The sequence below is a fragment of the Suncus etruscus genome, chromosome 12 (assembly GCF_024139225.1).
Source record: "Suncus etruscus isolate mSunEtr1 chromosome 12, mSunEtr1.pri.cur, whole genome shotgun sequence".
In the NCBI taxonomy this organism is placed as follows: domain Eukaryota; kingdom Metazoa; phylum Chordata; class Mammalia; order Eulipotyphla; family Soricidae; genus Suncus; species Suncus etruscus.
This window is the reverse complement of record NC_064859.1, coordinates 21,565,865-21,589,286: the sequence shown is the minus strand read 5'-3', so window position 1 is coordinate 21,589,286 and position 23,422 is coordinate 21,565,865. Positions and strand designations below refer to the sequence as shown.

At 40.0% G+C, this 23,422-nt stretch overlaps 1 protein-coding gene across 1 annotated transcript in view; it reads left to right on the top strand.

Moving 5' to 3' along the window:
- Positions 1–22,917, top strand: part of ALMS1 (ALMS1 centrosome and basal body associated protein) — a 135,269-nt gene extending 112,352 nt beyond the window's left edge. Inside the window, 8 exon segments of the mRNA XM_049784566.1 lie at positions 1,360–2,525; positions 14,131–14,251; positions 15,655–15,846; positions 16,392–16,609; positions 17,231–17,414; positions 18,841–18,904; positions 21,455–21,554; positions 22,769–22,917. Of these exon segments, the coding sequence (XP_049640523.1) occupies positions 1,360–2,525; positions 14,131–14,251; positions 15,655–15,846; positions 16,392–16,609; positions 17,231–17,414; positions 18,841–18,904; positions 21,455–21,554; positions 22,769–22,813 (2,090 nt within the window). The 3' untranslated portion in view covers positions 22,814–22,917.
- The last annotated feature ends 505 nt before the right edge of the window (positions 22,918–23,422 follow it).

Here is a 23,422-nt window from a genome sequence, read left to right as displayed (position 1 = left end):
GATGCCAAGATTCGAACCATTGCCTTCTGTATGCAAGGCAAACGCCTTACCTCCATGCTTCTCTCCGACCCCCAGAGTAATTCTTGAGCACAAAACCAGCCTTAACCCCAAGCATTGCCAGATATCCTCCTCCCACCCCTCACACACACATAATGCCTCTTTGAGATCTGAGAGAATAATGCATGCACCTGACCCTGGTTTGGTTCCAGCAGCAGCATTAAGCTGGAACCAAAGCACTGCCAAGCACTGCCAACTGTGTACCCTTGAGTACTCCCAGCACTGCCAGAGTGTATCCCTGGTAACTCCATAGAGCACACTAAGGTGGGTCAGGTATCCCTAAAGTTGAACCACCATCCCATTTGGCCACATACAGCTAGGAGTGGCCCCAAAACCTTTAAACATGGCTTGTGAATTCTCAAATAAAGCCTCTTTTTATATGGGATATATAGACTCCATGAAAGTAATAATGGAAGTTGACAGATTTTATTTAGTATATATTTTTTTTAAAAAAATGAGGTTTCTGGAGAGATAGCACATATGTGTCATAAGGGGCTGACCTAGGTTCAGTCATCAGCATTCCACTTGGTCCCCTTAGCCCAACAGGACTGATTCCTAAGAGCAGAGCCAGAAGTCCTGAGCACCTCTGGGTGTGGCCCAAAAATAAAACAAAAAAGAAGGGGGATTGGGTTATAGGAATTTTTAATTTTTAAAAATTTCACCAATGTTGGGGCCAGAGCGATAGTGCATTTATTTGCCTTGCACACGGCTGACCCAGGACAGACCTCAGTTTGATCCCTGGTGTCCCATATGGGTCCCCAAGCCAGGAGCGATTTGAGTGTATAACCAAGAATAACCCCTGAGCATCACCAGGTGTGGACCCAAAACTAAAATATATATACATATATATTAAATTTTTTTCACCGATGTTAATAACTCATGATGTAAATCATCACTTTATTCTTTAGCTAAAACTGGGGTTAATTATTTTTATATTTTGGTTTTATCTATAGGATTTGATCAAAAGGGGGAACATACAGAATACATATAGTACTTCACACATCACAGGCAATGAATACATAGAAGCAGAAAAGTAATGTATGTCTTTCTCCAGATCACACAGTCAGTGACAAGAGTTGAGCCCAAATTTAGATCTTTTAACCTTAAACTTTATCATGCAGTCTGGCCACTAGGAACACAGCATAATTCCTTCTGGTAGGCATTGACTTTTCTGAAACATTGAATAAACATTTTCCCTTTGTTCTATATCTAAAACAAAAATGTATTAACAGGATTTATGAAGGGAGTGCAAATATTTTTAGTCTTTTATAATCTTTTATAATCATATTTTCTCTTTTCCAGGATCTGGATATCATTCAGATATTGAAAATACTACCCATTCTGTCTTCAAGTCAGCTAAATTTTACATTCATCACCCAGTACACCTATCAAATGATCAGGATATTGGCCATGAATCTTTAGAAAGGAATGTTTTCAGGAAAAATTCTTTGCAAGATCTCATTCAGCAATTTCAGGAAAATCATGAAGAACAGACTTTTCTTCCTCCCCCTCATCAGAATGTGGAAAAGACAGAGAATGATGATACCAAAATAGAGAGCCCTGGGATTGATGTGAACTTAGAAAATAAAGAAGCAGTATACGATGTTAAAAATCAAACTAAAGACCATCCAGAAAGTGACAAACCAATTAATTATCCAAAAAGTGATCATAACGTCACCTCAGAGCAAACATCTCAGCATACTGTGAGTTTGAATGAGCTCTGGAACAAGTATATGGAGCGACAAAAACTACAAAAACCTTGTGAGTTCACTAATCCTCAGGAACTGTCCTTGGTAGAACGATTGGATCGTTTGTCTAAATTACTTAAGAATCCTATCACACATTCTCTCCTGCCCTCGGAAAGTACACAAGATGAAAGCAGAGGGGAACAAGATGTTAAGGAATGGTCTTTTAGGCAACAGCAACAGAAAAGTAAGCTTCAGAAAAAGAGGCGGTATAAATGCCTTGAGAAGTGTCAGAAATACACAGGAGATATTAGAAAAAGCAAGGTACTTCCTAATCATGAAGCCACGAAAGCCAATCAGATTAAAATCGAACAGATTAAATTTGATAAATACATTCTAAGAAAACAGCCAGGATTTCATTGTTTAAACAATACGTCTTCAGATTCTAGGCCCTCAGAGGAGAGTGATCTGCTCACAGATACTGCCACCAATATAATTTCTACCACTACTTCTCCTGTTGATTCAGATATGTTGACCCAAACAGATAAAGAAGTGACATTGCACGAAAGGAGCAGTTCTCTGTCCACCATTGACACTGCCCGATTGATCCAAGCTTTTGGCCATGAAAGAGTTTGTTTGTCACCCAAACAAATTAAGTTTTATAGCAGCATCACTGACCAGCAGAGAAGATACCTTGAAAAACGGAATAAGAAGAACAAGAAAATATTGAGTATAAGTCATCCCCTAATGACCTCTGAACACACCAGAAGGAAGCACATCCAGGTACAGGGCTACAAATTGCAACTGGCAGTGTGACCACCTTTTACATGGACTTCCTAGTTTAAGCTCTAAATAGAGGTGGAAAAAAAAAAAAAGACATCGCCCTTTCCTCACTGATACTTCTTACCAATTGGAAAAGAGTGAGAAAGTGTAGTATAGTGCTATTGTGAGTTGTCATTCTTTATCAGTACTCATTATGAATAGGATTTTAATTAAGGGCTTTGCTACTAAGTGTTAGAGCCTGCACAATATACCACTGGCAAGGGAAACTACAAATTTAGAATGATCTCAACTTTAAGCAAAATTGCCTGCGTTTTTTTTTTTGTTTGTTTTATTTCCAACTTCCAAGAAATAATGAGATTCTTTTATATATGGGCCAGAGAGATAGCATGGAGGTAAGGCATTTTTGCCTTGCATGCAGAAGGACGGTGGTTTGAATCCCGGCATCCCATATGGTCCCCCAAGTCTGCCAGGAGCAATTTCTGAGCCTAGTGCCAAGAGTGACCCCTGAGCGCTGCCAGGTGTGACTCAAAACAAAAAAGGGTATAAATATGATTTTAAGAAAAAAAATCAAATTTTAATTGAGACCAGGGAAAGGCATAAATATAATTTTATTTTTAAAAGGTAGATTGTGGAGGACCAGAGTGATAGCATAGCAGGTAGGGCATTTGCCTTGCACACAGCAGACCTGGAATCGACCCCAGGTTTGATCCCCAGCATCCCAGATGGTTCCCCGAGCCTGCCAGGAGTGTTTTCTGAGGGTAGAGCCAGGAGTAACCCTTGAACGCTGCCCCCCCCCCCCAAAAAAAAAAGTGAATTATAGGACCGTTGGCACATCTGGTCAGGCAATTGACTTGTATGCGGCTGACCCATGTTTGATCTTCAGTGTCCCATGAAGTGTCCTGAGCCTGTCAGGAGTGATTTCTGAGTGCAGAACCAAGAGTAACCCCTTAGCATCGAAGGATGTGGCCCCAAAACAAAACAAAAAAATGAATAATGTGAATAATGAGAAGACAAGTTGAAGCTAAAGAGAAAATAAATAAAACTTATGGCTTTGGGTGGATGAAAGAAAGACATAAATTTGACTTTTTGTTTCTAGCCATTACTATCACTAAAATTTTGTGATAAGATAACATGAGTGTATAGTTTAAAAAAACATTGATTTTGGGCCCGGAGAAATAGCACAGCGTTGTTTGCCTTGCAAGCAGCCGATCCAGGACCAAAGGTGGTTGGTTCGAATACCGGTGTCCCATATGGTCCTCCGTGCCTGCTAGGAGCTATTTCTGAGCAGACAGCCAGGAGTAACCCTGAGCACAGCCGGGTGTGGCCCAAAAACCAAAAAAACAAACAAACAAACAAACAAAAAAAAAAACCATTGATTTTTCAGAAGCATTGCACATTTTGGTTCAGAGACCGGAGAGAGCCATGAAGATAGCTCTGACAGCTAGAGCCCATACTTTGCATGTTGGAGCTCCTGATTTCATACCCTAGTACTGCATGATTAGACAACTGAACATTGCTGAGAGGGGAGTAGCTTCCAAGTACCACCTAGTGAGGCTCCAAACAACAATCAAAACAGACTTAAAATTTTCTCATATCCACATTTATAGGGAAAGTGTTAGGTTCCTCAGTGATACAGTATAGTATAGTATAGTATAGTATAGTATAGTATAGTATAGTATAGTATAGTATAGTATAGTAGGCTCAGTAACAATATCCTTAACTTTATTGTGATCTTGGTTTGGGGAGTTTAGTAGAGGCAGATCTCAATAGATTAACAAATGCAAACCTTTATTAAACCAAGACTGCAAATTAGAAGTGTTCTCTTAAAAGGAGTACTTAAAAATTATTCCTTTGGAAAAAAGCTAATTTTTAGAATTTATTTTTCTCAGCTCTTTTGACATTTGCTTTATTTTTTGTGTTATGTGAGTAGTAATATATAGTTTCCAAATAAATATCTACTTCAGCACATTCCTCAAAGATAATTTTGTCAGTAGGAGCACCACACAATCAAATTTGAGACCATTGATGTAGTGTAAAGGAGCACAACATATTATATGTTCAGATAATTTAAATCTTCTTTTCTCAGGGTGGAGAAGTAGCTCAGTATGGGCAGGAGTGCATGCTTTGCACATAGACCTGGCTTCAATCCCTGGCACCGCCTTGTACACCTGTGTACCACCAGGAGTAACCTCCTAACACTGAGCCAGGAATAGCCCTGAGCACCACTCAGGGTGGTGCCCATCCCTCCAAAATAAAAAAGTTCTAAAAAACATTGCTTCTCATAATTGAGTTTTTGATAGAGTATTAAATGACAGTGGTCACATAAAGAGCCTTTTTTCCCCCTCCCTTTACCTCCTCTTACTATGCTGGGGTCAAACCTAGATGTCAGGCATGGAAGGCCTTTACCTTCTCTTTACTATGCTGGGGTCAAACCAGCATTTTATTTGTGGCAGGTACATTTTCATATGTGACCTTTATCATACTCAGAAAGTTCCTTTTCTATTTTGAAGAACGCTTTGCTTGTGAAAGGGTTTGGTTTTTTCTTTTTTTTTTTCCCCATTATTTAACATCTATTGAGGTGATTGGTTTTAGTCTTCGTTGTTCAGTAAAACTACAAAAGTTAAAAACAAATCAAAACAAACAAACAAGCAAAAATAAAACTACAAAAGTTGTCCTCCTATTCTAATTATTAATATATCTAATAAGATTAGTTTGGAAAATATTTCTTTTTCTTTTTGAGAGTTTTTTTTATTTTTTTTTATTTTTAATTATGAGAACAAAGATGCAAAGAAAGAGGACAAAGTAAAGTTACAGTGGAAGGACAATCACCCATAACATAATTCTCAGAAGAAGTCCCCTTGCTGATATCTTAACTTTGAACTTTCAGCCAAAGAACATTAAGATAAATAAAACAGAATCCATGTACAATTACTTTGCCTCTCAAGTCCCCAGATTGTAACACATTATATTTCTTAACAGCACACGAGGCAGTCTAAAGCCATAAAACTTACGTAACTCCTTAAACATTAGAGGCATAGTATTTTTTACATTTTCATGTACATGCATATTAGCTTGTTAACCTCAAATTTTAAGTGGTTTTTTTTTTTTTTAAGGATTAGAGTCAAAGGAGCACAGTAAAAAAGGTGTTAGAGTGGCAATTGTTGTTTGCATAGGCCCACCAAAATATGAGGGGAATGGAAAGGAATAATCTTGGCCTAAATACAAAGAGACCTGACCCCTGAAGTTTCCTGGCATTAAGACCAACTCTAGGCTCCAGGCAAGCTAGATATTCCAATTCAAGACATTGTCTGTAGTGCCAACACTTTTATCTTTCACACAGTCTCTGTTGTTGGTATCATGTTTCTATATTAAATATCCTGAAATCTGCATATCCTACATTGAAGTCAGGATGTGGAGCGTCCTCTTGTTTCACCTCACCATTAAAGGGCAATGCAGAGAGCCCCTTCCTGTAAGCAGGTCGTTGTTGTTAAGTCTTCTCAGTGTTAAGGGAAGTCTCTTTTGAGCAGGTCGATGTCTGAGCAGTGGTAGGTAGGGTCTTCCGTGATAGAGGATTGCTTCCAGGTGATGTTATAGACAAACCTGGATGTTTCGTGGATGGCTTCCCTGGTTCAGGGGTGAATGGAAAATGCCCTTTCTTCTGAGGCCTGTGCCAGGTCATTATGTCAGTGTTCAGGGTGTAAGGTCCTTTTGCACTACAAGATTTGTGTGTTCCAGTCTCTATTAGATAGGATCTTATTTGTATGTATAGTATTTTCCCATTTTAATGTGCCTATGCAAAAAAGGAGCAATGCCACGTGGCGTTATTGGCGCATATGGGGGCCATAAAAACAAGTCCAAAAATCCCCATGACATGGTTCAATCATAAGCATTAAACTGGGGGACTCTTTCACCAAAATTTCTTGTTGAACAGCTCATAAAGAGAAGATAAAAAGTGGTTAGAATTGTCTCTGTATAAGAGAATATTTAGTAAGACTTATAGCTGTCAGAGAAAAAACACAAAATATTTGAAAGAAATACGTGTTCATTTTATGTCTTTTGAAACAGTTTAGGGTTGTCACACACAATGCACGGCTTTGGTCTGTGATTAGGATTGTGTAGTACTAAAGTTAAAAAGAGTAATGTGGGTTAGTGATGTTTGAGGGGGGTGAGAGAGTTGAGTAAAAATGAGTTTTGTAGGGGTGTGGGAAAGGGAAGAATACAAAACGGACATTCTGGATACGCAAAACAAAGATAAGGGATACTCTTAATACATGCAGTGCGCATGGGGGCACTAGCTAGTTTGGAAAGTATTTCTAAATTTTTCTTTCGATGTACTTTAAATATAGTCTTAGCGTAGCATGCCTTTTTGTGCTATAAAAAGGTGAAGAAGTGCACAAGAGGAGGTAGCTACAATGCTCTTCTCTGGCTTCCTAATGACCTGGGTGCAAAAATATCATTCCTGAGTCACAAAGAAGACTCCCATGCCCTCCATTCCTGGAACTGTGGCTGTGTGGCTTATGAAGTGTGTTTTAAATTGTGGATCCTGGGCCGGAGAGATAGCATGGAGGTAAGGCGTTTGCCTTTCATGCAGGAGGTTATCGGTTCGAATCCTGGCGTCCCATATGGTCCCCCGTGCCTGCCAGGAGCAATTTCTGAGCCTGGAGCCAGGAATAACCCCTGAGCACTGCCGGGTTTGACCCAAAAACCAAAAAAAAAAAAAAAAAAAAAAAGTGGATCCTCCAATTTTGTCCATTTTTTAAAATTATTTGGCTCTTGGAGTACCTTTATGATTTCTTACTGTTTGTGGTCTCTTTTCATTTTATTTTAGATCATGATTAGTTTCTTTAATTTCTTTTATTGTATGAACTGGAAGCATTTATATTTACTAAAATGGAAGGTCAAGCATATAAATGATTATTTAGGGGCCAGAGAGATAGCGTGGAGGTAGGGCATTGGCCTTGCATACAGAAGGACAGTGGTTCGAATTCCGGCATCGCATATGATCCCCCGAGCCTGCCAGGAGCAATTTCTGAGCGTAGAGCCAGAAATAACCTTTGAGCGCTGCCAGGTGTGACCCTCCCTCTCCCCCCCAAAAAAAAAGATTTTTTAGTTTTCAGGGAAGTTGTGATTTATTATGCCTTTTCTCATCTCTTTATCAAGCCCAGTCTAATATTAGTCAAATTTATCCATTGTTTATGCACTTAGAAAAACAGGATGCTGGAATTAGAGTCATGAAAGACCTGTTATTCCTAGGTCCTGGATTCTTCTGTTCAAACTCTCCCATTTCTCTATCAGCCTTCTCAACCCTCAGCTTAGGTCTTTTTCTAGAAGTCAGTATAAATTACAGTATTACCTAGTGTTCTGGAGGAGATAGTATTGCTGAAGAACAATTGCTTTACAGTGTGATGCTAGGATCCCCCTCCTTCCTGTGACTTCTGCCACCTCTGAATTGTTGGCAAGAGAGTTTAAATCACAAAGGAGAATGTGTCAAACAGGACTCCTTATTCATAGTGTTTCCCCTTCATGCTTCAGAACAGTTCCCTTCAGACTCACAGACCACATAGGTGGGAAGCAGCAGAGGGAATTCCAGTGGAGGGGCTAAAGTGATAGCACAGCAGGTAAGGTGTTTGCTTTGAAGGTGGCCAACCAAGGTTCGATCCCTGGATCCCATATGGACCCCCAAGCACCACCAGGAATGACCCCTGAGCATAGAGCCAGGAGTAACCCCTGACAACTCCTGGGTATGACCCAAAAAGCCAAAGGAAAAAAAATCAGCCTTCCAGTAAAAGCAGGTGGAGTTTCTATGACTTTTTGGGGGTTCTTTTTTTTTTTTTTTTTTAAGAACCAGGAAGAAATGTGATCTAATTAATAGGATTATATCACTTTCTCTGTACCTTTAAATATTTAAATATTAAATGGTACATATTAAATTTGTACCATTACCATTGATGCTATCATATGAAAGATGAAGAAACATTGCATTTTTTTCTACTTCTCCCCATCATTGTTCAATAAATTTGGTGAATTTTGTTTCAGTTCATTATGATAGTTTACCACTGTATTGACTACCTTTACTTGTAAGAATTAGGACATTCTTGGGCTGGAGAGACAATACAGAGGTTAAGGCGATTGTCCTGAAATGCAACTGACATCAGTTCAATTCCTAACATTGAATATGACTCCTTGTGTATGGCCAAGGGCCAGTCCTAGGCACAGAACTAAGAATAGTCCTCAAGCACCTCCAAGTGTGGTCAAAACTCCTGGAAAACCTTACCATGACCACCCAACCAAAAACTAATAATTTAAAACCACTTGGATTTGTATGTGACTGAGATCTACAAAGTAATTTGGTTTGAGTGAATAGTTAACCGTAGATATTGTGTTGACAATGAAATATTAATAGAAATTATTTACAACCTGTCTGTTCATATCAGCTCTTTGTTGAAAATATGTGTAATACTTTTGTATTGTTCCATCTTGAGAGCAAAGAAACCTCTTTAAAGGTTACATTTTGAGACTGATGATATTTTTAGTGAAGCTTTGATAGATTCCTCAAGTTTTAAAAATGTTTGACCTTCAGAGTCAGAGCATTTGCACACTGAGTAGGATATTTGCCTTGTATGTGGCTGACCCAGGTTTGATCCTGGAATCCCATGTGGTCCCTTGAGCACCACCAGGAATAATACCTGAGCTCAGAGCCAGAGTGTGGCCCAAAAATAAAAAAAAAGTTATGACCGGCAACTAAAAATATCCAAAATGAACTTTGATATCTTATTTCTGATAACTAGTTCTGTTTTAAGCAAAGACTCAATATCATGAGTCTGTATGATAGTTTTTAAACAAACAAATCTATGGCTAGATGGTTTGAAAATTATTCAGGAGTGGGGCCTGAATGATAGCACAGCAAAGCAATAGGGCATTTGCCTTGCACACAGCTGATCCAAGATGGATCTTGGCTCGATCCCCGGTGTTCCATGTGGTCCCCTGAGCCAGGAGCGATTTCTGTGCACAGAGCCAGGAGTAACCCTTGAGTGTCAACAGGTGTGGCCCAAAAAATAAAACTGGCCAGAGCAGTGGTACAAGAGATAGGGTGTTTGCCTTGCACACTCTAACCTAGGATGGACTGTGGTTTCATCCCCTGGCATCCCATATGGTCCCCCAAGCCAGGAGTGATTTCTGAGCGCATAGTGATGTGTAACCCCTCACTATGTCACAGGGTGTGTCCCAAAAAGGAAAAATTCAGGAGTAAGAATCTAATGTACTTAACACAAGGCTGTCTTCCTGTTATCTTTTTACCAAAAACAAACAGCAAACAAAAAACAGCTTAATTGTGTATAAAACTTTTTCCTTAATTTAAAGCTGTCCATTTTTATTATCTCTGGATTATAGATTTTAATATTTCTATGTCAGTGGCAATTTAGAGCAGTTTTTCTTCCTCAAGTCCTGTTTAAACTTGAATTCTTGTTAATTGCTTTTAAAACAAATTAGTTTTTTCAAAGTGTCTCTGTCTATTCATTTTTGGTGAGGAGTCAGAGGGCTTCCTACAGTGCTCAGAGGCATGGGGGTTTCCAAAAAATGTGGTTGTTTCTATGCTGGAACCTAAAGATGTGCTTGTTGTTAGGCCTCTTGGTGCTTAGAGAAATCCAGTGCTGGGTGGAGATGCATGGATCTCACATGTGCAAGGCGTGTGCCCCTAGTCTGTTGAGATAATACAAAAGGTAATGCTCTTGTCTTGTATGGGGCCAACCCAGGTTCCAACCAAGCACTGCCAAGAATAATCCCCAAGGGGCTAGAAAGTGCAGCAGGGAAGGTGCTTGTCATGAGCACAGCTGACTTGTATTCAACCTCAACATCATCACATATGATACACCAGTCCTACCAGGAGTGATCCCTGAATGCAGAGCCAGGGTAAGCACTGAGCACAGTTGAACATGGTCAGAAGAAAGGTGGGCGGGCGGGGGCAGGCAATAGCACAGCAGTAGGGCTTCTTGCACGCGGCCAACCCCGGATGGAGGGACCTCGGTTCAATTCCCGGCCTCCCATATGGTCCCCCAAGCCTGCCAGGAGTGATTTCTGACGGCTGCCGGGTGTGACACCACCCGCCCCCAAAAGAGGAAACATGATCGCTGTGTACAGCGCCATGAGTAAACCCTGAACACCACTGCTGTAGCACAAACAAAACAAAACGTATTCCTGGTCCCAGCCCTAGTCTCAATATTTTAGAATAAAATCTAGATGCCCTATAGTCCACTCATATGAGTGTATGATTCAGTGATTTGTTTGTATGCAGCTGTGAGTGTAGGAGCCCAGAATGCATGCCATGTAGATATGGAATTTTGTTCTTGCATGTAATCCTCCTTTTAGCTTTTCCCCAGCCTAATACTCATTAAGGCAAGGAGGAAAGATATTTTCGAGAACACAGTAGAGAAGAGGGGGAAAACAGGTCATAATCTCTGTTTTTGTATGGATACCATACTTGCCTGTGCTTAGGACTCCTAGTGGTGCTCTGGAAAATGCCAAAGCATACCTGATACTGGGATCAAAACTTGTAGGCTATGCTCGAGACAGTGCCTGTGTTTATTTCTTATCTGGCCATAAGCTATAATTTGTTTTGAGGGTCACACCTTGTGGCACTAATGGCTCAGGCATTACTTCTGGCAGCCTTGGGCACCATCTGGGATGCCAAGGATCGAACCTGGGTCAGCCTTGTGCAAGGCAAACACCCTACCTACTGTGCTATTGCGCCTGCCCTGAGCCATAATTTTTTTAACCTGATAGAAAATTCTTTAAAAGTGTCTTCTAACTCTACAACCCTCTACAGGATTTGATCACATTTTAGCCTGACCTTTTCTGTATATAAACAGAAGACGTCAGCCTTCATTCTCCTCCTCCTTACTGCCCCCATGAATCCCTTACCATTATCTGGGAAACTTGTCCAGTTTCCTAGAGTTTCTTGACTTCCCTTATGATAACCAGTATAAACATTTAAAACATTCAGTCTTGGGACCAGAGTGATAACACAGTGGTATGGCATTTGCCTTGCACATGGCTGCGTGGGATGGACCTAGGTTCGATCCTCGCCCCCTATATTCCCCCAAGCCAGGAGCAATTTCTGAGCTCATAGCCAGGAGTAACCCCTGACCGTCATTTGTGGCCCCCAAACAAACAAAAAACATTCAGTCTCATGACCATACTTTCAATGGTGTCTTCATCCAGAATTGTTCCGTTTTTAAATCTGTACTTAAAGAATTATCTAAAGACCTTTATAAAGTATAATTTTCTAAGAAATATTTTTTTCATAGTTATCTGTCATTCTTGCAGAAATGACCAGTTCTGCTTTTCAGAACATGAATAGTAGAGTTATTACCAAGTTACTGATTCTGTACCAAAAGAATTTTCTGATTCTATTATTCAGTCACAAATCATAATTTTTTAAGGAGGATTTTTTTTCATAGTTATCACCTACCATACTTGGCAGAAATAAATAGCTGACTTTTTTAAGTTAAATAATAAAGTTATTGCCTGAATATCTAGTTTTATAAGCATCAATCTTGTCTCTAGAAATTAAGTTTATATCAATGTGTTTATTCTGCAATCTAATTGTGCTTATGCTTACCTTTGAGTTGGTAACTTATTTTAAAATTTGAAGCTACTGTTAGCAGTTGGATCTGCACATATCTCAAGCTTTTTATAAGACTCCTTTGACACTATCATTGTAAATCTCTTACCTTTAACTTGAGTGATTATAAATGAATTAAAATAAATGAAAAGCATTTTCCAGAGAGCACATAGCTGACAATAGATCAACAATTTGTACATGGCGAATATGATGGTATATGATTATATTTTAAGTCTTTTTTTTTTCTACATCAGATCTACTTACATTTCTTAAATGATTTAAAACAAATTTTTTGTTTTGTTTTGTTTTGGTTTGGTTTTGGATCACACCCAGCAATGCTCAGGGGTTAATCCTGGCTCTGCACTCAGAAGTTGCTCCTGGCAGGCTCGGGGGATCATATGGGATGCCAGGATTTTTTTTTGGTTTTTGAGCCACACCCGTTTTGACGCTCAGGGGTTACTCCTGGCTATGCGCTCAGAAATCGCCCCTGGCTTGGGGGGACCATATGGGACACCGGGGAATCGAACCTCGGTCCGTCCTATGCTAGCGCTTGCAAGGCAGACACCTTACCTATAGCGCCACCTTCCCGGCCCGGGATGCCAGGATTTGAACCACCTTCTGTCCTATGTTGTCCGTGTGCAAAGTAAACGCCTTAAAGTTGTGCTATCGCTCTGGCCCCTAGAAATATTTTTCTAAAGATGTCTTTATTCAGCAAATATAAGAATGATTTTCACCTATATTTTATTAAAACTGAACAATGCTACAGAAAGCCTAAAACACTTCCAAGATAGTACAGTTCCTTTGTTTTACCAATGTGAAATAAAGCATGAGCAGGTGAGTTTATTTTCATCATAATAGAAATTAAAACAAAAAAGCCACTTGGTATATAGCTCCTATTCAAACTTTTTTTTTTGGGGGGGTGGTCACACCCAGCAGCACTCAGGGGTTACTCCTGTCTCTACGCTCAGAAATCACTCCTGGCTGGCTCAGGGAACCATATGGGATGCCGGGATTCGAACCACTGACCTGCTTGAAAGGCAAACGCCTCACCTCCATGCTATCTCTCTGGCCCCTCTATTCAAACTTTCTACAGAGTTTAAACTATGTGGTAGCTGATAAATTAGGTTGACTTGTGGTCACTTAAATCTGCAGACATAGCTTCATTGCTGAGAATTTAGTGGGTCGATCCCAAGCCCTGAGATACTAGCTCATAAGAGGTATACCTGCGATTCTCCCCTGTCTGAAGCACAGTGGACTGTAGTGATTTACCAACCGCATATGTAAGTGAATTCAGCAAAATGAACTGTTTGATGGTGGATCTTCAGCATAACTGGCAGCCCAGTGCAGGCCTGTGTCTTGTGAATATTATCATGAATCTGGGAATCAATATAGTGTTATTACATGATTTTTGATAGTTTATTCTTGGGTCTTTAACTAACATAACCACAGGCGTGTAAGTGCTTTCTTTATAATCCACATTTTTCAGTATTATACATGAATATTTTCACATCTTTGAGACCTTTCACATAACCATAAAATACAATCATTAAACAAAAAGATTTTTAGTTTACTTGGAGATTGTTCAGCCACCTCCTCAAGCCAATGTTAAAACGTTTTACCTGTCTAAAAAGTCTCTACAAAATCCTCTCCATGCTATCAATCCTTACTTTCTTTTTCTTGCAAAACTAGTTTCAAGGCCATGAATTCCTTAAGCTGTTGCCAATTTTATTGGAAGATTCTCCAGGCTAAAATCTCTCTTCAAAGTTTTTTTTTAGGAACATTCTAATTTGTTCCTAGGAACATTCTGACCTATTTTAAACATCAGGTTAGATTTTTGTCAGCATTCTCCTTTATATTACAAAGTATCACAATTTTCAACAGTTGTGATTAGAAAAGTTTTCTGGTGATAAAGATTACCGTCTTTCAATAGTTTGGATTAGAAAGGTTTTCTGGTGATAAAGATTACCATCTGTCTTATTTTTTCAGGTTTCAAGCCATATGGTTCCATCTGATTCTATTTCATCTTCCACCAGTAGTTTCTGGAGCTCAGACTCTGTTATTTTCAATGAGCAAAAGGTTCAGATGATAAACAAGGGCATACAAGCAGGTAAATTACTTAAATAGTTTTACTGACATAAAAATAGTTCTCTTAAACTTAAGGTACCCAGCCTTTGTCATAATTTTTAAACGAAGATTAAAAGTATATATGCCGATGTCATGTCCTCTTGTCAGGATGGAAAAAAACTCAGGTTGTACCAATGATGAAATAGTTACTACAATCCATTCTATTGGAAGTATCAGTTGGGAATACAATTTACTGATTTCTATCAAAATTGCTTTACTGTTGCTTTAGAAATTTAGTTTATCTTGTAGATAATTGGAAAATGATCAGTATACAGAATGAACCACTGTAATATTGTTCATTATAGCAGAAAATTGAAATCAACTTAGATGACTATTAATAACCAACCATATGGTCATATAAATTCTGTACAACCAGATAATGAAATCCTACCAAGTAAAGTAATGGAAGTTCTCCTAATATGGATTTCTATGTAAAATATATAATTTTTTAAAAAGAAAATGTCAAGATGCAGAACAGTGCCTACCATGCCACTGCATGTACTTAGACAACAAGAAGGATAATTGCTTGACTATACAAAACTATTCTCTGGAATTATGGAATTATAAATTGAATTAAATGGGGGAAATCCGGAATGTCTTTTTACTTCATATTTCTGTTTTGATTTTCTTTGGGGGGGTTGTGTTTTGGGGCCACACCTGGTGATGCTCAGGGGTTACTACTGGCCATGCGCTGGCTTGGGATGCCTAGGATAGAACTGAGGTCTATCCTGGGTCAGCCATGTGCAAGGCAAAAGGCCCCACCGCTGCACTATGCTCCATCCCTGTGTTTTGATTTTAATAAACCAAATTCCTCTCCTTGTATTAACCTCCTCCAGACTTATCTTCACTTTTGTAACCTCTTATCCTGATAACTTAAGCATATAAATATTTACTGTTTTCTTCATTTGGGATCAGCACTGAAATCCTTTACCCATTGGATTCATTTTAGTAGTTCTTTCCTCTAACATCTCAACTGACTTAGAAATAAAGGCTCCAGGGCCAGAGTGGTGGCGAAAGCGGTAAGCCTTGCCCTTGCTAGCCTAGGACAGAGCACAGTTTGATTCCCCCAGTGTCCCATATGGTCCCCCAAGCCAGGAGCGATTTCTGAGCAAATAGCCAGGACTAACCCCTGAGCGTCACCGGGTGTGGCCCAAAAACCAAAAAAAAAACCAAAAAACCCCAATTCTCTTCTTCTGTCTTCCTTCCAGACTTTCAGATCCCTTTTCATTTTTGTTTCTCCCTTCTGTTGCTCTCATTCCCTCCCCCACGCTTCCTGCCTAGGAAGGTGCATTTTTTTTTTTTCAAAAGTCTTAAAATGTCCATTTAATGACTTGATAGCTTAAGTTTTGAGGTTACTCCAGAGAAACCTGTGATCTTTCTCCTCAGGTAACCTGGAGATTGTGCATGACATAAGAGAACGCACTCGAGATGTGGGGATGACTTTTCCAACCCCAAGTTCTAGCAATGCTAAAGCAGAAGAGGACAGTGATACTGCTTCTTTGTCAGAAGAGAAGAGGTTCCTTGCTAATTATTTTAGAAACAAAAAGTTAAGGAAGAACAAACCAATTTGCTTTGAAGGTTAGTTTCTAGATTCCAGAGTTTGTGGCAGAAAAAGCAGTAAATCATATAGTGTTGAGATATTTGATCCCATCTCTCCCTAGAAAATCTTAAATTCTTTTCTATGTACTTTTATTTGGCCATTTTTTAAATAAGAAAATGACCTAACTATTTTATCTGGATAAGAATTGATGAGTTTTACTTCCTGAATTTTTAAAGACATATACAGCAAAAAAAAATTTTTTTTGATGATTTTATCATGACATTGGACTCTGTGTTCAACCAAAGATTCAGAAACTATTATCTGTATTCAAAACTTCATGGCCACAGTTCCTTGGCTTCAAGCGAGGCTCAGCCACCAATCTTGGCAAATTTTTAATCAATCTAGTACTACAATCCCAAATTGTACAATACGTATATGAGGTTAAGTAGACTCCTGGGTGCCTTGTTGGCTTCTGTTAATTGAGTCCCTTTGAATTTATATTGTGCACTTGTATCTAATGAGACCTATTTGGTTTGTGAAAGTGAAATATACTTCTATTTTTTTAATTAAATATTTCCCATAGGAGTTTCGTGGTTTATTCCTGTAGAAAATGTGAAGTCTGGTCCTAAGAAGGAAAATCTGCCCATGTTTTATGGCCCTGGTATCTCCTGGTTTGCACCAGTAACTAATACAAAACCCTGGAGGGAGCCACTTCGAGAACAGAACTGGCAAGGACCAGGCATAAACAACCAGAAGCCACTAGCAGGGCCACCACAGCCATTTGTGAAAGCAACCCTACAGGTACAATTCCATTGAGTTGATTTAACCATCGGTGCAGGGGGAGCAGGACATTCCATGTATAGAACCTCCATTTCTAGTACTTACACAGACTGTTCCTACATCCTAATCAAAGCTGACTTCCTGTCAATAACCATTCAAAAAGTGCCTCACTCTTGGAGACGGTTTTAGTGATGCTTATTTATTTTGTAGAAACCTGCATGGAGAATGCTCTGTAATCTCTTGTTCCTACAACTTACATACATTATACTCCCAGTTGCTATAGTGTTTTACCAGTGTTAATACCAGGTTTCTTCAGTGTGCTTTGAAAGCTAAAAGAAATGCTATTTAATAATATGTTTGAAGGGAGATTCCCAATAGAACAGCCAGCTGAGCTCTATTCCATGGGTCTTTGGGGAGCCATAAAACCCACATTCTTAATTCTTGGCTCAAAGTATTTCTGTGATCATTTGATTTCCTACTGGAGATCTCTCCCATAAGGAGTTGTTGGATTTTCTTTAGCTCTGGATATTTTCTGTGCTTTAGAAACACTCTCTGGACCTGTTGGGCAGGGACTGTTTCCTTATTCTTAGACTTTGAAGAACAATATCATTAATAGGATGAGGTTCTGCTTTTCCTTCGCAGGAATCACTTCAGCTTCATAGACCTGACTTCATCTCTAGATCTGGGGAACGGGTAAAACGCTTAAAATTAATAGTCCAAGAAAGGAAGCTGCAGAATGTGTTACAGAGTGAGCGGAGAGCACTATTTAACACTACAAGGGAAGGCCAGTACTACCAGGACACGCTGCACCTGTTTCCTCAGAGAGGTAAGGTTTCCCTAAGCACTGATGAGAAAGAGCAGGGTCTGGTTCATGCTCGGTGATACCCAAGGCACCATCCAATTTCTCAGCTTCCTTTTTCCATATAAGTCCAGTTACTCTTGACTCATCACAACTGCATCTTAAAAACATGAGTATCCAACAGGAAGGGTGCCTTTTAAGGGTTGTATCTTACATTAAGTGACGTTCAAAAACATATTGTATTTTTCTTTAAAAATGGAGCCCAATTCGTGGTTATAGCGATAATACAGTGAGCAGGGTGTTTGCCAACCTGGGTTCAAACCCAGGCACCCCATATGATCCCCATAGCCTACCAGGAGTAAGCCCAAATTACAGATATAGGAGTCAGCTTTGAGCACAGCCCACTGTGGTCCAAAATAACAATAACAAAAAAGATGGGTCTAATTCAAGGTCTGCCTAACTCATAGGGAAGGAATAATAACAATTAAAACATTTATTTGTAAAGTTAAGTAAGTCACAAGGAAGGGAAATAAGTATTGATGATTGCATCTCTTGTGTATAATACAAGGATACAGAATTGATAAACAAACAAAACAGTGTACACTGATAATAGTACTAATACCTATTCAGAAAGGGGTGAGTTTGATTGCTTTGATATTGATGTGAAATTACTCTTTGGTCTGTTAAGTTCCTAAAGCCATGTTCAAGCTATTTATTAACTAGATAAGACTTTGAAGCCAAGGAGGCTAAGTCTAGAGCATGTAATCTTAACTATTACAACATTAAAAAAGATCTCAATAAAATGTATGGAGGATTTGAAAACTGTTAAGTACCACCTGCTGTTTTCACAGTATGTTGAATCAAAAATAACTCATGATTCAGAGCAAAGAACAGTGAGTAGAGCATTTGCATTGAACACAGCTAACCCGGGTTTGATCCTCAGCATCCAGTATGGTCCCCCAAGCCTACCAGGAGTGATTTCTGGGCACAGAGCCAGGAATAACCTCTGGGACAGCCAGGTGTGGACCAAAATTTAAAAAAAAAAAATCACTTGGAGTCAAGAGCAATTCTACAACAGGTATAACATTTGCCTGCAGGCACACAACCCTGGTTTGGTCCCCAGCATCCCATGAGTCCCTTCTCACTGCTACGAGTTATTTCTGAGACTTAACCCTAAGCCAGAAGTAACCCTGAGTATTGCCATATGTTTCCCTGAAAAACAAAGGAACAAGCACCACCAATAAAACTATTTCATCTGTGTTGCAGATTGTTGCGTCTTTGGAAGCATTGGTGTGCTATCATTGTTAACATAGTCTTGGCCTTGGCCTTGACCACATTCAATACCCAACATTTTGTGCTTGTTGTGAGATAACAAGTTCTAGCAGACCTTTCTAGTGTAGGTCCTTATGAAGTTACTACTTACCCACTGAAAACCCTTTCTTCCCCTGCTTAGGTCTTATGCCGCCCAAGACAAATGGGCCTATTGGAAAGAAGGAAATGATACAGAGGTCCAAACGGTAAGGTCAAAACAAAAATACTAGTTGTAAATGTATAAATAAGGCCATCAAGTGACAGTACCTCTGACTTGACCCTGGAATAAAATCATGGTCAAATTGATGGGGAAAATTAGCTGTAACTAGATTTTCACTGATAGTACTAAATAAAAGGAGAAGAAAAAAAAAAGATACTGGGGCCCAGAGAGATAGCACAGCGGCGTTTGCCTTGCAAGCAGCTAATCCAGGACCAAAGGTGTTTGGTTCGCATCCTGGTGTTCCATATGGTCCCCTGTGCCTGCCAGGAGCTATTTCTGAGCAGACAGCCAGGAGTAACCCCTGAGCAATGCCGGGTGTAGCCCAAAAACCAAAAACCAAAAAAAAAAGAAAGATACTGGTCTAATGAAGCATATAACAAAAGATACAAAGAATTTTCACAAATTTGCATGTGTTAGTCAGGCTTGTCTGTACTAGGAACCCAAGTATAAGTAATTATATTGAATTATTCGGAGCTCTGATTTTATGTAAATAATCCCATTGCTAGGAATTATCTGGTGGTATGAGAAATAATGAAGATATATTAGGCTTTAAAATAATTGAACTATTTTGGGGCCAGAGCTATATAGCACAGTAGGTAGGGTATTTGCTTTGCACATGGCCAGTCCAGGTTCTATCCCCGGCATCCCATAGGGTTCCTTCCCCCCCCCCACCCCCCCCCCACCCCGTGCCTGCCAAGAGCAATTTCTGAGCACAGAACCAGAAGTAACTCCTGAGCACTGCCAGGTGTGGCCCCAAAACAAAAAAAAAAAATGATTCTTTTTATTAGTAAGGTTCTCGTTCGTTTGGGGCCACACTCAGCTCTGCTCAGGGCTTTCTCCTGGCTCTGTACTTTGAGCTCACTCCTGGTAGTGGTCAAAGGACTATTTATAGTGCCAGAGATTGAACCTTCAACTCTGAAGATTGCTGTTTCCCCCACTTCTATTCTTTGTCTTCTTGGGTCCATTAAGTAATCTGTTTAACTGTTCTTTCATTGGAAATTAACATCATTTCCCTTGTGAATGGGGTATTTTTGTTTTAGCTAGGTTTGGGAACTGCTCATCAGTCACTCCCTGCAATGCTCAAAATATTCTGTGATGCTGAGATTGAACCCAGGCCTCTGTGTGGAAAGCAAACACTTAGCTTGTTGAGCTACCTCTCTCACCCAACTGAGCACAACAGCTCAGTGTTGTTTTGTTTTTTTTTGTTTTTTTTAATTTTTGCTTTCTTTAATCACTCCCAGCTATGCTCAGGCCTGATTTCCAGCTCTATTCTCAGGGATCACTCCTCTCTATACTTGAGGAACCAGATTGACTGCGTGTAAGGCCAGCACCTTACCCACTATACTCTCAGCCTCCCAACTATTCTTTATCAAATACTCATTTAATATTACTCCTTCTTACTTGAAATCAATGATACCCAATTCCTGATTAGATGGGGCCCAAAGTTTTGAAACGGTTAAGAGACCCTCTACAGCCCATCCCACCTTCACTCCATCTTAACCCACTCTGCTCCTTTTACTTGACTCCATAGAGCCTTGGCTCCATTTTTTTGCAGGTGGTTGGGTGTTGGGCCATTCCCAGTGCACTCAGGGATTATTCCTGCCTTGGCCCTTAGAAATTGCTCCTGGCAGATTCGGAGGGACCATATGGGATACCAGGGATTGAACCCAAGTCAGCCACATGCAATCACATATTGTGCGATTATCACTCCAGCCCCTTGACTTCATTTTTAGAACTACTTTTTGTTCCCTTTCTATTCTGAACTATTAAGATCCACCCCAAGGTTCTCAAGGGCCAAAGCGATAGTACAATGAGTATGGCATTTGCCTTGCACACAGCTTATTGGTTTTCGATCTCCAGCATCCCATATGGTTACGTGAGCCCCTCCAAGGAGATAGATATGTGAGCACAGAAACAGGTATAACCTTTGAGCATTGCCAGGTGTGCCCTTCTTCAACCCCACCCCAAAACATAGTTTAGGGATGGAGGGACAAGCCAGTGTTAAGGTACTTGCTTTCTTATTTTTTCAATCCAGTTTCACCTTCTGACCACTGCTAGGAGTGAACCCTGAGTGCAGCTGTGTCTGACCCTGAACCAAAATAAATATTTTATTATCTTAGATTCAGGTGAATACATTTTTATAGCATCAAAGCAGTTCTTTTGTAACCCCATCATGTCACTTTTTTCCCAGAAGTAATCACTATTAATAGGGTCTTTTAGGGGCCAGAGCAATAGCACAGTGGTAGGACATGTGCCTTGCATGCGGTTGACCCAGGATGGACCTGGGTTCGATCCCCAGCATCCCATATGGCCCCCAGAGCCAGGGGTCTTACTATATCTCATTTTTCTGTCTGCCCTTCATTTTCACCCATACCAGGGCTCTGAGTATATCAAGAAGTCCAAACAAAATAGCCCAGGGGTCCAGAGCCTTTTTGTGAGGGCCCCAAAATCTTGAGAGCAGCAGAGTTAGACTGTGTGCCTCTATAGTCTGTCAACCTCACTGCTCTCTTTTTCTCTCACCTGGACCATTTCTTAGGATTTATGAGCAATTGCCAGAAGTACAGAAAAAGAGAGACGAAGAAAAGAGAAAATCAGAATATAAGTCATATCGTCTGCGAGCCCAGCTATATAAAAAGGTCCAGTTTCCCTTCTTTCAAACTGAGACTGACCAGATATGTCGGGAGAAAGAGAAATCCATTTGACACCTCTATATTAGTCAAATTTGGTGATTGATTTTAAGGTCATGATGCAATATACAAGGTCCAAAAATTGGAAGAAAAGGCACCTGTGACTAAACTTCAACTGTACAAATCCTAAAGCAGTGCCTTCCTGTGGTTCCTTCTATCCCTTGCATGATGGGTGTACAGAAGGGTGGGTGGGTGGGTGGGTGAGTGGGAGAATGGAGAGTGGTTGGATGGTTAGACGGGTGGATGGATGAATAGGTACATAGATAAATAGGTAGATAGACAGATAGATACATAGATAACATGGGGACACCTCTCTACATACAGATTACTCCTGGTTCCATGCTTGGGAATCACTCCTGGTGGTGTGCAGGGGACAATAGTCCAGTTTCAAAGCAAGTAGCTTATCCTGTGTTATCTCTCTGGCCCTAAAAAAAAATTGTTAAAAGCATTTTTTATTCATGCATTTAATTTAAAACAATCTTCAAATTGAGAAAATAAGTTTTATGTCATGGTAGAACTACTGAAATGTACCAAAATCAAAAATTGTTAAGATTTTTTAGGCTGTAGTATAGAACGAAGGAAGGAAAGGAATGAGGGAGGGAGGGAGGGAGGGAGGGAGGGAGGGAGGGAGGGAGGGAGGGAGGGAGGGAGGAAAAAAGAAAGAAAACAAGAGGAGGGATAAGTACTACACATTCCAGAACCTCATGGGCCACAAGACTTTCTACCAGTTAATCCCTGGCTGTTCCAAAGGGCTATGTCTTGTCTCCTTCCCAGTCCTCTCATTTCATCCCAGGAACACACAGCATTCAGAACCTGGGCTGATATGGTGTGTTGACATCATGGCCATTATGCTTTTCTATCTGCGAACTGATGGCTAGACCAATCAGCACCACAGCTTAATGTATCTGTACAGAAATATAGGTAGACTATGAGTGACTATGAGTGACTGAGATTATGAGCTCACAGAGGCAGAGATGATGCCTGTTGTGCACTGGGTATGAAGTTTCATTCTTCATACATATAAATGCTCTTTCTACAGTTACTGTAGCTGGGCAAGATAAGCCATTCTGGGGATCTTGAGGAACATGTCTGAGTTAGAATATTTGTCAGCATTTAGTGGGGAGAGTATTAATTTTCTTTCTTGCCTTTTTTTCCCCCCACAGAAAGTGACAAATCAACTCTTAGGAAGAAAAGTTCCTTGGGACTAACAAGATGGTTTCCTCAGATTCTTTGGAATAATATATTTTCTAAGCCTGGAAAAATACAGTGATTTATAAGTCATATAATAATAAAGCTTACTCATTGTCCACAAGTGTTTTAGAAGTTATAACCTTCAATAGAGTATAGTGCAGTGTGGTCTTGATTATTAGTGGAGGGTCTAAAGAAATAGTACAGTCATGGATGCTTGCTTTGTACTTGGACAACCCAAGTTTAATTCCCAGTACTCCATATAATTCCCTGAACCCCACCGGGAGAGGTCCCTGAGTGCAGAACCCTAAACATAGCTGGGTTTGTTCCCTCCAGAAAAGAGATTATTAGTGATGAACCCAAAGAGATAGTCCAGGAGGTAAGGCTCTTGTCTTGCATGCAGCCAACCCTAGTTCAATCCATGCCATTGCTCTTTTCAGTTTGTGACCCCTATCATTATCAGGTTTCACACCTGAGCCCAGAACCTAGTATAGTCCCTTAGCATCACTTAGCTGTTGCCCAAACCCTCCTCCCCCCAAAAATAGTTTTTAATAGTTTGGAGTCCATCCACAATGACCAAATCCATAGAGATGTTATAATTATTAGCTTTTCATTGTAGCCCACAGCAA